At 35.9% G+C, this 16,343-nt stretch overlaps 1 protein-coding gene across 2 annotated transcripts; it reads right to left on the bottom strand.

Annotated features, from left to right (window-relative positions):
- Positions 1-2,085: 2,085 nt before the first annotated feature.
- On the bottom strand, positions 2,086-15,997 carry LOC107771465 (ribonuclease 3-like protein 3). 2 transcript variants are annotated; one of them, XM_075227921.1, is made up of 3 exons: positions 15,443-15,997; positions 13,415-13,483; positions 2,086-2,391 (listed from the first exon to the last, which is right to left on the bottom strand). In XM_075227921.1, exons 1-3 carry the CDS (start codon positions 15,833-15,835, stop codon positions 2,107-2,109), a joined length of 747 nt encoding a protein of 248 aa, XP_075084022.1. In that variant the 5' UTR covers positions 15,836-15,997; the 3' UTR covers positions 2,086-2,106. The 2 variants fall into 2 exon arrangements, with proteins under 2 accessions (XP_075084022.1, XP_075084021.1); XM_075227920.1 differs by having other exon boundaries at positions 13,337-13,483; positions 15,443-15,989.
- Positions 15,998-16,343: the final 346 nt, after the last annotated feature.

The following is a 16,343-nucleotide window of genomic DNA, read 5'->3' as shown; positions in this document are numbered from 1 at the left end:
AGTAAAAGTGTCTGAAAGTCTGATCAATCATAGATAAATACCAAAATAATATAACAAATCCCCGGAACTAATAATATTGAGTCATGAGCTATAATATAGAATAGAAGTCTGCTAATCAATATACTGCCTAAATTAATAACAGTAATGAAAGATAGAAAGATGCACCAAGGACTACGATTATGAAGCAACTCAACATCGAGTCTCAACAGCAACAACAACATCGCTCAACACTTAGTTGGGTCCGACTCTTGGATCTACACGATTAAGTGCAGAATACAGTATACACTAATCTTGTATACATCCGCCGTGTTTTCATATTAGTGAAGATATGCAAAAATCAAACACTGATCAGTTTTTATAATCAGCGTTTACGCCGTCAAGAGAGAAACATGAGAGGACAACCCTAGGGACTGGATCCTTATATAGACGTCGCACGGATAACTCACATGCTATAATCATAAAAACTGCAGGGACAACTCACGTGCTATAACAGCTCGACCTGCACAGACCAATCACATGCTATCATTCCAGTCCATATCACAGAAAGCATATGAAATACAGTTTTGCGAAGCTCCTCATTAGAAAATGGTGCTAATAACAACTGTTATCATCACCTAAACCCTTCTATTCACTCTGCTAATCACCGACGCATAACCTGGAGCTTGGCTCAAATAGATTAGAATAATAATTGAAAATCGAAGCACGAATATCATCTTTCGGAGTTATCCGATGTCCACCTTCATCTTTTAGTGCCTCTATTTGATTTCTCCTCCTACGCTCTGATGCCTGATGCCTGAGTCTGGAGGTAGTTTGATTCTTAAAGCAAAGTTACGGGTGTAAATAATTCTCACCCTATTAAATATGATATTTTGATAGAAATAATTAATTGAAAGAATTTAATACTAGAAAAAGACCAATTTATCAAACTGTATTTTATTTATATTATTAAAAAATAGTTAAAAAGAATTATTACGAAAAAATTAAAATAAGGGAGGTAAACGTAACATCGTAAACCCAGGGAAGTCAATGTGATGGAGTGAAATATAAGTGGATGTCTCCGAAATTATCCCTAATTTTTAGTTTGTTATATAAAGAGAGATATCTTTCTATATTTAAAAATAATTTAACTTTGAACTTTTTATTTTACCCTTCACAACATGATTTTATAGCCATAAAAATGATATGACATGTTTAAAATCATATTTCCCAAAAGTTCTTTATTTTGTTAAACTCGTGCTCAATCAAATCACATAAAATGAAATAGGGGGAACTTATTTTTTATTTTTTGGTGCATGGTATCTTTTATTTATTTACTTAGTGACAAAGACAACAATCAAATAAAAAATTTACAATGTCAACTGACGAACTGAAACTCATAGGTCTGATCAGCACTCAGTGATTTAGTCCACATCGAACGAACTCATAATAAAGACTACAGTTCGCGATCAAGTTGTTTGTTTCTATAGCAGTTCATTTGATATGTAAAGTTGTTTAATTGATCCTGATATCCCAGAAAATAAGGCCTCCAACTCAATGTTATAGCCTTTATGCCCTCACTTCACGTAGAAAGTGGCCCATTAGTTATTAAATTGAATACAGAATCATTTATATCATTACTTATAATATATTGATGCAACGTTGGTAAACTTGAACAATCATATATGAAATTGCAATAGGTACTGCAATTTTAATCTCATTTGAAATTAGTGTGTAACTATATGCGACTAAAAATACCAGCCAGCTCACGGTATCTATCGGCATTAATTAGTTTCATAGAATCTCCAAACCAAATATTTTCTCTTCAGATTTGTATATTCAAATTTATACAACTTTCCCAAAAGAAAATACATCTGCCAGAGTTTCATTATGGGGGTCATTTTAACATGAGAAATTTAATTATTAGTATGCGATGATAGTTAAATTTTAGTTGTAATAGAGAAAAGAATAATTAAGTACACAAATAATAAGTAAATAAATAAGCATTATGGATTTATGACATAGTGACAGTGCACAGTTTCTTAATGACACGAGATCGATACGAATTAGCATACATCAGTTTTGTGTTTCATTACAAGCACTATTATCACAAGTAGCTTTTGTATTTCATTACAAGCCACTATTATCACTAGTAGCTTCCACGCTCAAGTTTTTGACAATTTGGCAATATGCATTATGTGCAGCCCTATTTAAAGCAATTAATTTTTTGCCACTAAATTTTCCCTTTCCCACAAATTTTCCATCAACAAAAACTTCAATTTCTCCTGTTTCTTCCCATTTATCAACAAGTTCAACTCTCCATCCATTTTTCTGACAAACCTCGTAGAATTTTGTAACTGGATGAGTTTCCAGATTTGTTGGAGTGATCAGAGGCTGCAACAAACCTTCTACAACCTGTCCAAATTATAGCTTGTTAATATGGCTTTCTTCTATACACATAGGCATATCTAAAATTTAAAGTTAATAAACAGTGTAGTCACAACATCTACTACTATTTTTGTGACCGTAGATTTGAACTTCGTATATACAGTGTACTAGTGTTAGTGTAAACGAGTGGCGAAATCCATGTGGATTGAAGGCAAATGTGAGAAGTGAAGGGCAACATGCTTCTTTGAAGTGAATGGACAATTTACCAGAAATTCAAAAATACCAAACATATATGAATTCAGTATTATAATAATTGAATAGCAATTAAGATAACTAGTTCAAGTATCTTAATATAAAATAATGTTGACTCCTCAAAGTTGAGATTCGAAGAATTGATGGTTTCTCGTTCATATCACTTCACACATGGTTTCTCGTTCATATCACTTCACACATCATTATTTGAAACGCATAATTCATTAAAAAGTGTATGATTTCCTTATGGTGTATGACTTTAGGCAATAAGCAGTAACCCCTTGCTTCACATCACTTTATAGCATTAAGCGATGACTTTAATAACACCTGAATATGTGTGTACATGTGTTTGAGCAAATGGGGCCAAGCCTTGCATTATCCAAATAATATCGTGAAAGATGCCCAAGGGGAATATTTCTGCCTTGCAGATGAAGAAAGGAGTCAAGAGCCAGGAGCCCACATTTTTGGATTCTGTTGGGAAAATAAATATATCCCGCACAGGAATAATATTCACGATAAATAATAATAACACAAGAGAGTAACAATAATACCAAATCTTTTAACGGGGTAAAATACAATACCCGAGCGGAGTAATATTACAACTTAGTAGTGTCAAGAGACTACTACAACTTCGAAAGAAATAACACTCTTTATTTTAAAATACATCACTACAATAATATTGTCACTCACTATTTATCTCACAAACAACAATCTGTGGATTACTCTCACTGCTTTACTTCCTGCTTAGCTTTTCTTTGTTTTTGGTGTATTAAACATAGAGCGAAGCATCTCTATTTATAGGCAAATTTGCCATCAAACCAACCAATCATATTGGCTCATTCAACAATTTGCAAGCCGACCAACTTGGCTTCAGTCGCCCACCTGCTTTCTACCACTTTTTCCATCGTTTTCTTTATTTCATTTATGGGTCCCACAAATCTCCCCCTTAATTTTGAATTTTCTTGGTCATTCCAAGTCTTGATCTCAACCTCTGAAAATCTTCGAACTTGAGAGGCTTTGTAAAGATATCCGCAACTTGATCATGAGACTTCACATATTTGAGCTCGAATTCCTTCTTGGCAATGCATTCTCTAATGAAGTGATACCTTGTGTCTATATACTTGCTTCGATCATGATACACCAGATTCTTCGCGAGTGCCTTACGGATTTGTTGTCAATACAAATCTTTGTAGCTTCAATGCCAAATAGCATGACATGTACAAGATGTTGCTACTATATATTCAGCTTCACAAATCGAGAGAGTAACAATGGATTATTTTTTTGAAATCCAAGAAATAACAGAATCACCCAAGAAAAATATAAAATCAGTTGTGCCTTTTCTATCATTAATATCTCCCGCATAATCACTATCACAAAATCCCATAAGGTTGAAATCACTTGAAGAAGAATAAAATAGCCCAAAGCCAATCGTACCTTTTAGGTAACGAAGAATTCTTCTAGTGACTTTTAAATGGGTGGAGGTAGGAGCTTCCGTGAAGCGGCTTACTACTCCAACTGCAAAGAGTATATCTAGTCTGGTACAAGTCAAGTACCTCAAACTTTCTACAAGACTTTTGAAAAATGTGGGATTAACATCTTTTCCTTCATCAAACTTGGATAATTTTGTCCCACTCTCCATCGGTGTGTTCACGGGGTTGCAATCGAGCATGTTGAACTTCTTCAAGATCTCCTTCGTATAACTTTCTTGAGAGATGAAAATTCCATCCTCCATCTACTTCACTTCTAGGCTCATGTAGTATAACACGAGCCCTACGTCTGTCATCTCGAACTCACGGGACATATCTTTCTTAAAAGATTCAAATAAAATTGGGTTATTACCTGTGAAAATAAGATCATCAACGTAAAGACAAACAAACAAGATATCTCCATTAGTATGAACTTTAAGGTAAAAAGCATATTCATGGAGACAACGAGTAAATGCATTGTCTTGAAAATACTTGTCGATGCAACTATTCCGTGCTCGTAGGGCTTGCTTCAATCCATATAAAGCTTTCTTCAACCGTAACACTTTATCTTTATGGTTTTTGTCCACGAAGCCCAATAGTTGTTCAACATAGACTTCTTCTTCAAGATAGCCATTCAAGAAGGCTGACTTGATGTCAAGTTGATGGATCTTCCATTTCATTTGTGCTGACAAAGAGATCAACAAATAAATTATCTCCATGCTGGCAACAGGTGCATAGACTTCTTCATAGTCAATGCCTTGCCTTTGCTTGTAGCCTTTAGCCACATCTCCATCAGCATTCTTCTTTGTCTTGTATACCTATTTTACTCTAATTGTGCGATATCCCTTGGGAAGAGTTATTAACTCCCAAATGTTGTTCTTCTCTATTGACTCGATCTCCCCCTCCATGGCTTGTCTCCACCTTTTGTCTGTAACAGCTTCATCAAAGTTTATTGGTTCACTATCAGTAAAGTGACAATATAAAAAATCAAAATTAGTAACTTCTTCCATGCCATCATAGAGCTCTTGAATGCTCATTGTCCTTTGCGGTTGCTCATTTGAATTTTGTTGAGAAGAAGGAGATGCAACATTGGTTGGAGAAGGAGGCAGAGTTGTATCCTGCACAAGTTCAATGGTTTCTGGTTCTTCTTCGTCGCCAAAGTATGGAAGAAAATCATATGATGTTTCTTCCTGAGCTTCCCAATTCCATGCCAATCTTCATCAAATTCAACATCGCGACTTACCACTACCTTGCCACTGCTTGGGTTGTATAACTTATAGCCTTTTGAACTCGTATTATAGCCAACAAACACATGCTTGACACTTCGATTGTCAAGCTTCACTCTCCCTTGATGTGACACATGAGCATATGTTATGCTCCCAAAGATTCTCAAGTGTTTGACACTTGGCTTTCTTCCACTCCATGCTTCTTGAGGGGTTTGATCTCTAACATTCCTTGTTGGAGACCTGTTGTTCAAATAAACTGCACAAGATACAGTTTCTGCCCAAAATTTCTTGGGCATACTTTTAGCTTTTAACATACGTCTAGCCATATTAAGAATCGTTAGATTCTTTCTCTCTGCAACTCCATTTTGTTGGGGTGAATAAGGTACCGTTAGAGGGCGATGAATTCCGTGAGACTAACAAAACTCATTAAATTCTTTTGAAGTGAATTCGCCGCCTCTATCGTACCTTAAAGCTTTTATTTCATAGCCATTTTCTTTTTCTACAAGTACTTTAAAATTTTTAAAAGCAGCAAAAGCTTCAGATTTTTGGTTCAAGAAATAAACCCAAGTCTTTCTACTAAAGTCATTAATGAAGAGTAGAAAGTATTTACTTTTACTAAAGGAAGGTGAATTGATTGGCCCACACACATCAGTATGAACAAGCTAGAGCGGTTTGGTTGATCTTGACATGGACTCCTTTGGAAAACTCCTCCTTGCATATTTTCCAAGAAGACAAGCTTCACACAATTGATTGGGATGGTTGATTGATAGTGTCCCATGCATATTCTTTTCTCCCATTGATTTGAGCGCTTCAAAATTCAAGTGCCCAAATCGCATGTGCCAACACCATGATTCATCTTGCACATTGGACTTCAAACACTTTGCATCAATTATTTTAAGATTCAGAGAAAATAATCTATTCTTTGCCATATGCACTTTAGCAATTAGAATTCTACCTGAATCTCTAAGCCAAAGATGTATATTTTTCATGTGGATGTCATATTTCTTTTCAAGAAGTTGGCCCAAACTAAAAATATTACTTTTTAATTTTGGCACATAATAAACATCTTGAATTAGCTTGTAACTACCATCTTTACAGGAGATCATAATCGTACATATCCCTTCGATTTGAATCTTTGAGGCATCTCCAAAGGACACATCACCGCTCACCGTGTTATTTATCTCCACAAATTTTTCTTTGCATCTACACGTATGATTGCTTGCTCCATTGTTCAAATACCACGAGCTGCAATCATCCTTGTCTTCTTCTTTGAGTGCCATCAACAACGTTGACTCGTATTCTTCTTTCTTGTCGTCAACAAGGTTAACTTTTTCTTCAACATTGCTACGACATTCCCAAGAGTAATGGCCAAAATTATGACAATTATAACACTCAATTTTTGATTTGTCATACCTTTGTCCATTATTTTCTAGGTAGTAGCCACGTCATCTTCCTCCTTTATGTCCATGATTACGACCTCTGAATATCTGGTGGATTTTAACTTCATTGTTGAAGTTGTTACCGTTACTTCTTCCTCTTCCATGACTGCCACGGCCTCGTCCTCGTCCATTCACTCGATAACTCTTTTCACCTCCATAATCCTTGAAGGATGCCTGAGTTTTAAGAAGTTGCTCCAATGGCACTTCTTGTCTACTTTTGATCTTTTCTTCGTGGGCCTGTAAAGAACCCTCCAATTACTCTACCATCATAGAGTATAAATCTTTAGACTCCTTAATAGCACACACCACAAAATCAAATTTAGGTGTTAAAGTGCGAAGGATCTTTTCTACAATACGGACATCTTCTATGTCCTTCCCGTATCTTCTTAGTTGATTTACAACAGCCTTCACTTTTGAATAATAATCAGCCCTTAGAGTTTGAAGTTTTACCTTCCTCACCTTGTCAACTCCTTGAAGAGAATTTTGTAAAATCCCCCAAGCTTTCTTTGAGGTAGTATTATCTGCCACCTTTTCAAACATGGCATCATCCAAACATTGGTGGATGAGCGTGAGGGCTTGTTGATCCTTCTTCCTCGTCTTTAGCAAGACCTCTTTTTCATTTTAAGACAGAGTTTCCTTGTCTATGATTTCCCATACATCTTGAGAGCCAAGAATGGCTTTCATACGTAGACACCATTTCTCATAATTATCTTTTGTGAGACGGGGGTACTGAAAAGACAGCATACCATTATTTTTCATGGCTATGATACCATGTGGTTGGGAAAATAAATATATCCCGCCCAAGAATAATATCCACGATAAATAATAATAACACAAGAGAGTAATAATAATACCAAATCTTTTAACGGGATAAAATATAATACCCGAGCGGAGTAATATTACCACTATAATATTACAACTTAGTAGTGTCAAGAGACTACTACAACTTCGAAGGAAATAACACTCTTTATTTTAAAATACCCCACTTCAATAATTTTATCACTCACTATTTATCTTACAAACAACAATCTGTGGATTACTTTCACTGCTTTGCTTTTTGCTTAGCTTTTCTTTGTTTTTGGTGTATTAAACATAGAGGGAAGCCTCTCTATTTATAGGCAAATTTGCCAACAAACCAACCAATCATATTGGCTTATGCAAATTGTTCAGCCGCCCAACTTGGCTTCAGCTGCCCACCTGCTTTCTGCCACTTTTTCCATCGTTTTCTTTATTTCATTTATGGGTCCACAGATTCCCTTTGTGTTTAGGATATCGAGAAGTCTTCTAGTCCTATCCGTATGACCGTGAAGAAGCTCTTGTGGAATATGAAGATGTGATGCCGCAGGAACTTCCAAAGCGCTAGTCGCCGAGAAGGACTGTAGATCACGAGATTGAATGGGTGTCGGGTGCGAAGCCACCTGCCGTGTGCCATATAGAATGTCACATCCCCAGCTCACGGAGCTTTAGAGACAGTTGACGGAAATGCTTGATTCAGAAATTATTGTGCCATCAAATTCTCCATATGATTCGCCAATTTTGTTCCGTAAGAAACATGATGGTACCCTAAGGCTCTGTGTTGATTGTCGGGTCCTGAATAAGATTACGATGAAGAATAAGTACCATATCCTACTGATGGAAGACCTGTTCGATAGACTGGGGAGTGCAATTGTGTTTACCAAGATTGATCTGAAGATAGAACATTGGCAAGTGAGGATTGTTGAGGGTGATGAACATAAAATGACATGCGTGACACGGTATGGGTCGTTTGACTTCTTGGTCATGCCATTTGGCTTGATGAGTGCTCCCCTATATTTTGCACCATAATGAATCAAGTCTTTCGGGAATATATAGACGAGTTTGTGGTGGTCTACCTGAATGCTATTATAGTACATAGAAGGACATTGCCGGAGCACCTTGATTATTTGCGGATGGTCCTAGCTCAACTAACGGAGCATGAATTGTATTTGAAGCTTTTTAACTACTCATTTGCCTAAAACGCAAAACTAGATTAATTTTCTTAGTCATGTCATTAAGAAGGGGCAGATCAAGATGGACCAGTAGAAGGTCCAGGCTATCATGGACTAGCCGTTATCTAAGGATATCCATGCCCTGAGGGTGTTCCTTGGCCTATGCAACTTCTATCACCGGTTCGTGAGGAACTACTCCCTCATTGTTGCGCTGCTGAAAAAGTTCTTAAAGAAGGCCACATCTTGGGATTGGTATCCCAAGCGGCAATAGGCCTTTGATGCTTTGAAAATGGCTACGTTTAGCAGTCAGGTACTGACCCTTCCTAATTTAACCAGTCCTTTAAGCGGAGTTTTGCTGCACAATGGCCATCCCGTTGCTTACGAAAGTCAAAAGCTGAAGGATGTTGAGCGGTGCTATGTCACAAACGAGAAAGTGTTGCTGGCTGTCATCCATTATCTATGCATTTAGAGGCACTACTTGTTGGGTACCCCATTCATTGTGAAGAAGGACAACACAACTATCAGTCAGTTTATGACCCAACCAAAGTTTAACGGTCGACAGGCTAGATGGCAGGAACGTCTCACCGATTATAAATTTAATTTGGAGTACAAAAGTGAAAAAACCAACCAAGTTGCTGATGTATTAAGTGGGAGAGTAGACTTAGCATCGGTGTGCCTACTCATCACCCTCAAGGAAGCGAAGTGGCCACTATTATAAAGGATCAGATATGCGAGCTACTTAGCAAAGACCCTACTGCCTAGTATTTGATCAGCCTTGCGGATCATGGCAAGACTCGACAGTTCTACATGGATGATGAGTTTCTTAGAGCAAAAGGGAACCGCCTCTATGTTCTTAGAGAGGTGATCTATGGAGAATCATTCTGAAGAAGTGTCACGATACTTTTTGGCGGGCCACCCTAGAGAGGAACTGACTATGACGATGCTGCGTCGTGCTTATTATTGGATGGAAGATGATGTTGCTCAATATATGAGGACTTGATTGGTGTGTTAGAAAGACAAGTCCAATCACTTGACCAAGCGAGCCTTTTGGAGCCCTTGCCTGTCCCAAAGAGGCCTTTGGGAAAGTGTCTCATTAGATTTCAATACCGACTTGCCAAGATGAGAGATCTCACTACTATTCTTGTCGTGGTGGATCGATTTTCTAAATATGATACTTTTATTGTGGCCCCAAAGTATGTATCTTCTGAAGAGATGGCTCGATTCTTCTTTACTCATATTGTGAAATATTGGGGGATGCCTAGAGATATTATTAGTGATCGTGATTCTCGCTTTATTAGCAACTTTTAGACCAAGATCTTCAAATATCTCGGCTCCATGTTGAGCCATAGTTCGAGTTTCCATCCCCAATCTAACGACCAGACAGAACATTTTAATGGCATGTTGGAGGAGTACCTTCGACACTTTGTTATTGGCTCGCCGACAAATTGGGTGAAGGTCTTGGATGCTGCTCAATTGTATTTCAATGCCCAAAATAGCTTGAGTACCAACAATAACACTTTTAAAATTGTTACCGGTATCAATCACTCCTCTAATAGCAGATTCCCCAAATGTATCAAAATCTCCTAGAGCTGCCAGCTTCTCGAAGGAATGGAAGCAAAACCTGGAGATATAGGGGAGCTATCTTAAGAAAGCCCATAAGCGGAGAAGAAGTATGCTAATCAGAATTGCCACTTCATGAAAAATCCAAGTTGGGGGACAAAGTGATGGTGAAAATACCAAAGCAATACCTGTTTGTGGGGACTAACAACCCTCGCCTATTGCAAAAATATGTTGGACTTTTGTCCATTGCGAATCGCATTAAGAAGGTAGCATACTGTATTGATATCCCATCTTGATGAAAGATCCACCTTGTTTTCCATATTAGTTTACTGAAACCTTTCAGGAAGACAAGGATGATTCCTCGAGGAGCCAGTTCACTATACCTGCTATCCGAGAAAACAAATCAGCCGAGTAGAGAGTTGTCGAAGCTATACTTGATGATCAGATGATTCATGCCTCGCAAAAAGATCACCAGGAATTCCTGATGAAATAGAGAGGATGTGATGCCGAGGAGAACACATGGGAGAGGTTAAAAGACCTCAGCAATCAAGGACATGATCGATGACTATCTTGCAAGGAAAGCGCCGAAGACATCGCCAAATCAGGTGGGGGAGAATGTCATGGACTGCTTTCCAGCCTTGCCCCATGACCCCTTGACTGTGACCCATGACTCCCAGTCAAGACTCCCAGCACCAAGTGTCAGGGATGACCCTGTGGTCTTATCTGCACCAAGCAACAAGTGCGTCGGTGCCTATATTTTTTGACTAGTAGCCCCCACCCATGCCCAGCAGTAGGTAATGCCCACAAGTGCCCGTCAGCAGAGAGTGCCCTCAGTGTTTGCCCGTAGCCAGTGCCCGCGCGCCCATGCCCTTCATGCAGCACATACTGATTGATGTTATTAAAAAGGACGTCGCCCCTATAAGTGCCACACACTGGACCAGATTTCCCTTTGTATAAGTCTAGGTCCTTTTTCATGTAAGTATAGTAGTTTTACTTCTTGTATTTTAATTATAATATTCTAGCTTATTTATTTCTTCTCATGTAAATTAGGTTTTTTATTTTTAAGACATATATAAGGGATGTATAGTCGGTGAAGTTTTCTAGAAATTGGGAGAAAAAAACGAAGAATTTCGAATCTAAAAAAAAAAAAGATCTTTTTTTTTCCCTACAAGCAATCAAATCTATGTACTGGTGTTTCCTCCCCATGGGCACCACGTTAGCTTTCTTGTAATCGTTGTTCTCTGTTAATGTAAGCAAGCTTTCGTTCAATTCTCTTTTCAATTCTAGTTGCAAATTGTGATCTTGGCATTGGCTTTTCCGCACTGCACTAACAGTTTAGTCTAGCACACGGAGGGGGCCTTCGGTTGGCGGAAAGTAATCACACGAAAATTGATTGCTTTACCTTACGTTGCTCTTCCCAGACATCTTAGATAGCGCCGCATAACAGTATGTATGTATGCAAGTAATATAAAGTCGAGTAAGTACGGACATGCATGTACATCGGCTTTCATAATACTACACCACCCCTAGCTATACTGTTAATCCACAAATAAATATGAGAAAACTACCCTCTATAGCCCCTCAAAATTTTAATAGCCCATGTTTTTTCCACTGACATGAAATGGCCCCTCGGCCCAAACTTATTGCATCTAATAGCCCAAAATATCTATTTTGTATATTTTTTGTATAGTGACAGTCTGTTTTGTATATATTTTGTACATTGACAGTCTATTTTATATATATTTTGTATAGTAACAGTCTATTTAGTATATATTTTGTATAGTGACAGTCTATTTTGTATAAATTTTGTATAGTGATATTCTATTTAGTATATTTTTTTGTATAATGACAGTTTATTTTTGTATATGTTTTGTATAGTGACAGTCTATTGTATATAAATTATATAGTGACAGTCTATTTTGTATAATTTTTTTATAGTGATAGTCTATTTTGTGTATATTTTATAATATACCAATATTCAAATCTATTTTCACCGAAACAAATACATAAATATCCATATAAATATATACTAATGGTGGGCCTGAAATTATGATTCCCATCCAAATCAACTAATGACATACATGTGGAAATGAAAATTTATTTGGTGAAAACCAAAGGATTTCCCTAGCAAAGAAAATTAGCCCAGAAAAAAAAAAACTAGGCAATAACAGAGAGCTTGGGTTTTTTATTCAAATGGTGGTTGCCCCTCTCTCTTTAGCTAATGATTTTCCATTTCCACTTTTAAAACAAATTCAACAGCCCTTGAATTCTTGAAAATACGTGTTTCTTCCCGTTTGAGGCTTTGGAGATGTTAACACCCTTCTTAGAAGGTGGTTAAATTCTCTACAGTGCTCTTTAGCTGTAAATATTTGGTTGTGTATGATAATACTTTACAGTTTTAACCAAAAAAAAAAAGTGAGCTTAAGACATACATTTTTATGCAGCCACCTAAACATCCATTTACAGTTGGCATATCCTTTCTTTGTAAATTTGCAAGGTCATTTAATCAAATTACCCCAAAAATAAGTATTTTAGTACCGTATTAAAATTTTAAAATATATTATTAAATTATTTTTTATAATGTAAAAGTAATAAATTTACCTAAGAATCACATTGAAATGCACTAAATATTTCTTTGCAATAAAAAAATAACTAAACAAATTTTTGTCATGAAAAATAATTTCGTGACTTTGAAGCATTAAGACAAAGTTGAGCAAAGATGTTTTAGACATTATCTTATTTAATTTCGTTGTAGAAAATTACAAGAAGGTCTAATTCATTCTTTGTTGGATAAATTTATATAATTGAACCGCCTGGCGAAGGTAGCTCTAATTCCGAGAAATGGCGGAGGAGGAGGAAGAGAGAGCAGTACTGGAAAGGGAGCTGGAGCTTCAATTGGAAGAGCAGAAAGCAGTACTTTTGGGCTAGCCACTAGAATTACTTTTGGGCTATAAAATGTGTATTTTAATTTTGGGCTACTGGATGTTATAGGTTTGGCCCGAGTGGCTATAAATGATACTTGCTCAATAAATATAAACATTCAAAGTGAAGCAACAAAGCACCTGCCAAGTTGTATCCATGGAGAAATCGCAATCAATATAAATGGCACCAATGAGTGATTCAACTATATCAGCCAGCACCTTTGGGGGATCAATGAGGCCTGTTGAATGCAAAGGATACTCTAAAGTTGCATCTCTGAATTCTTCCACCTATAGAAATAGTAAACTTGTAAGCAAACTTATATCAACCAGTGGTGGATGTACAGGTTCAGCAGTATATATATATATATATATATATATATATATATATATATATATATATATATATATATATATATATATATATATATATATATATATATATATATATATATATATATATATATATATATATATATATATATATATATATATATATATATATATATATATATATATATATATATATATATATATATATATATATATGAGATTCTAATTTTTTTTAAGTTTATCTAATGAGTTCGTAATTAAATATTTATACATATTTAATTAAGTTTTTAATATAAATATAAGATTTAAGCAAAAACTACTGGATTTCTAACCCACAACTAATATTTCTAGCTCCGCCCCTGCGGATGACACTACTCTAGACCGACTGACATACATATGTCGTGATAGTACTTACTCCCTCCGTTTCAATTTATGTGAACCCATTTGACTGGACATGGAATTTAAGAAAAGAGAGAAAACTTTTGAATTTGTGGTGTAAAATGAGGCAAATATATTTTGTGTGACTATAAATCATTGCATAAAGGTAAATTGTTTCCAAATAAGGAAAGTGGTCATTCTTTTTGGCACGGACTAAAAAGGAAATGGTTCACATAAACTGAAACGGAGGGAGTATTATTTTAGTGAGTAGCGGATGATATCAAAGAACACGGACTTTTACAATTCAGGCATAAAGATACACTACAGATGGCAGTTATTATGTTTTTCACCAGTCATAAAGTCATCCAGAAAGTTTTTCATCTACAGCAGATCAAGATTATAAAGCACGTATTCAGTTTACTGAAAAATTGAAAATGGATGGAAACAAAATGCATGTGCTATTGGAATTAAAAACGTTTGAGGTCATTAAAATTTAATCCAACCAGCTATACTGAAACATTGGGCAAGTTTTAAATTCATTCGTGCCTACCTAGTTTTTTCTATCAGTTCTGACAAATACTTTATCTTTATGATTCTTGAAACTTTGAGATAATACATATTTTCCTCATGGACTTGTCCGGTTTCTCTAGAACGACATTAAAGTTTAGACCGCGTCAAGAAGTAGAATATAAAAGATTTCCACCATTTTCGGCCTATGGACCAAAAAAACCAAGATTTTTGTTACTTATGGCATTTAGTATTAAATACTTCATGGAAACTAATACCAAAAAGAAACCCTTGGAATCGAAATGTCTATCGCGAAGTTTATCAACCCAAAATCAATTTATAAGATTAACACTAAATATCACGTTAAATAGGTAACTCATTAGTGAAAAATGTCACTGAACAATGTACAGCTATAATATTCTTTTTGCTCTTTACTTCCTTACCCAATCTTCTCCTCTCCACCATAAAAAAGAGTTATTACCTTTTTATCAGTTACAAATAATAAATGCAATTCAAAACATTTTTTTAATATAACAAATACTAGTAGACGCAACCTAAAATTTTCAATTTTCATTCATACTTTTTTCTCTTTTTTTACTCAATATTTTGAAACAACAAATAAAAAGACCAAACCAGATCAAAGATTTTCATTACTAAGTAATAGGTCTCAATAAGTAATAGATTGAGACTTCGAGTCATGGTGGAGGTTAAGTGGAAACACTAGATGATGGGGTGGGGTGTGATGAATAGAAAATGTTATTCTCTCCGTCTCAATTTGTATGGCACCTGTTAGGATTTTGAGAGTCAAAATAATTCAATTATTTAATTTTTAAATATATAAATTTTATTTTTTAAAACTTAAACATCCTATGTTTAAATACATGATCAATAGTAAGAAGTTCAAATCTCGGAAAACAAAAAGTATCACAAAATACTTTTTTCTTCTTCTTCTTATTTTTCAAAATTTTGAAACAACAAATAAAAAGAATAAAGCATGGACTCACGGACATAAAACAAAATAACAGCACTTACTTGTCCCTTAAGTAGAGGTTTCTTGTGGCGTAAATATTTATGAAAGTCGTATTTGACGGCTACCCTAGCGAGTTTTTCTGTATCAACGTTGGCGGCTCGCAGCCGTGTCAACTTTCCCGGAGGCAGATCAGGGTGAAGAAAGTAATGCTCTTTTGCTATTAGCAGATTTAGCACAGAGTCGCCCACGTATTCAAGCCTTTCGTATGAATCACAGCAGTTTTGTTGGAAAGAAGAATGCGTAAAAGCTTGATATAGCAAATTAGAATTCTTGAATTTGTACCCTATGATCTCTTCTACTTCTTCCACATATCTCTCCCATGACTGAAGGAGATGAGCAGTTTCGTCCTCTTGGAATAATGAAGTTAGAGAGACTTGTTCTAATTTCTCTTCCATGGCTTTTTTCACAAAGAGGGAAGGTTTTCAGGAGATGGTTTATATATTTAAGGTGAGAATGGCCTAGAAGTCGGCACGATGAAATAGATATTAACTATTGTTCAGAGCAAGGAATTTTCTTTTTATAAGAAAACGTTTGTTGACAAAATAGCTAATACAGCTTAGAAGAAGATGTTGATGGCGTGTAGAATGACGCCCTAGGTTTTCTATTTTAAGAAAAAACAATGTGATTCCAGCGATGATGTGGTCATAGGGTAACAATTTCCCGCACCCGTCATCGTTTCCAATTTTGGTGAACTTATTTCATTTTTCGTTCGTTTAAAAAAGAATGACTCCCTTCTAAATTTGAAAACAATTTAGCTTAAACTTTCAATTCTGCCCTTAATGAGAAGCTTTAATAACCATATAAATATTATGGACCCCTTTCTGCAAATTTCAAAAGTCTTTATTTTTTCTCAATCAAACAAGTTCACATAAATTGGAACGGATGGAGTATTATTTTATTATG

Source organism: Nicotiana tabacum, chromosome 13 (assembly GCF_000715075.1).
Source record: "Nicotiana tabacum cultivar K326 chromosome 13, ASM71507v2, whole genome shotgun sequence".
NCBI lineage: Eukaryota > Viridiplantae > Streptophyta > Magnoliopsida > Solanales > Solanaceae > Nicotiana > Nicotiana tabacum.
Note: the sequence above shows the minus strand (reverse complement) of the source record. Positions and strands in the feature narration are given on the sequence as shown.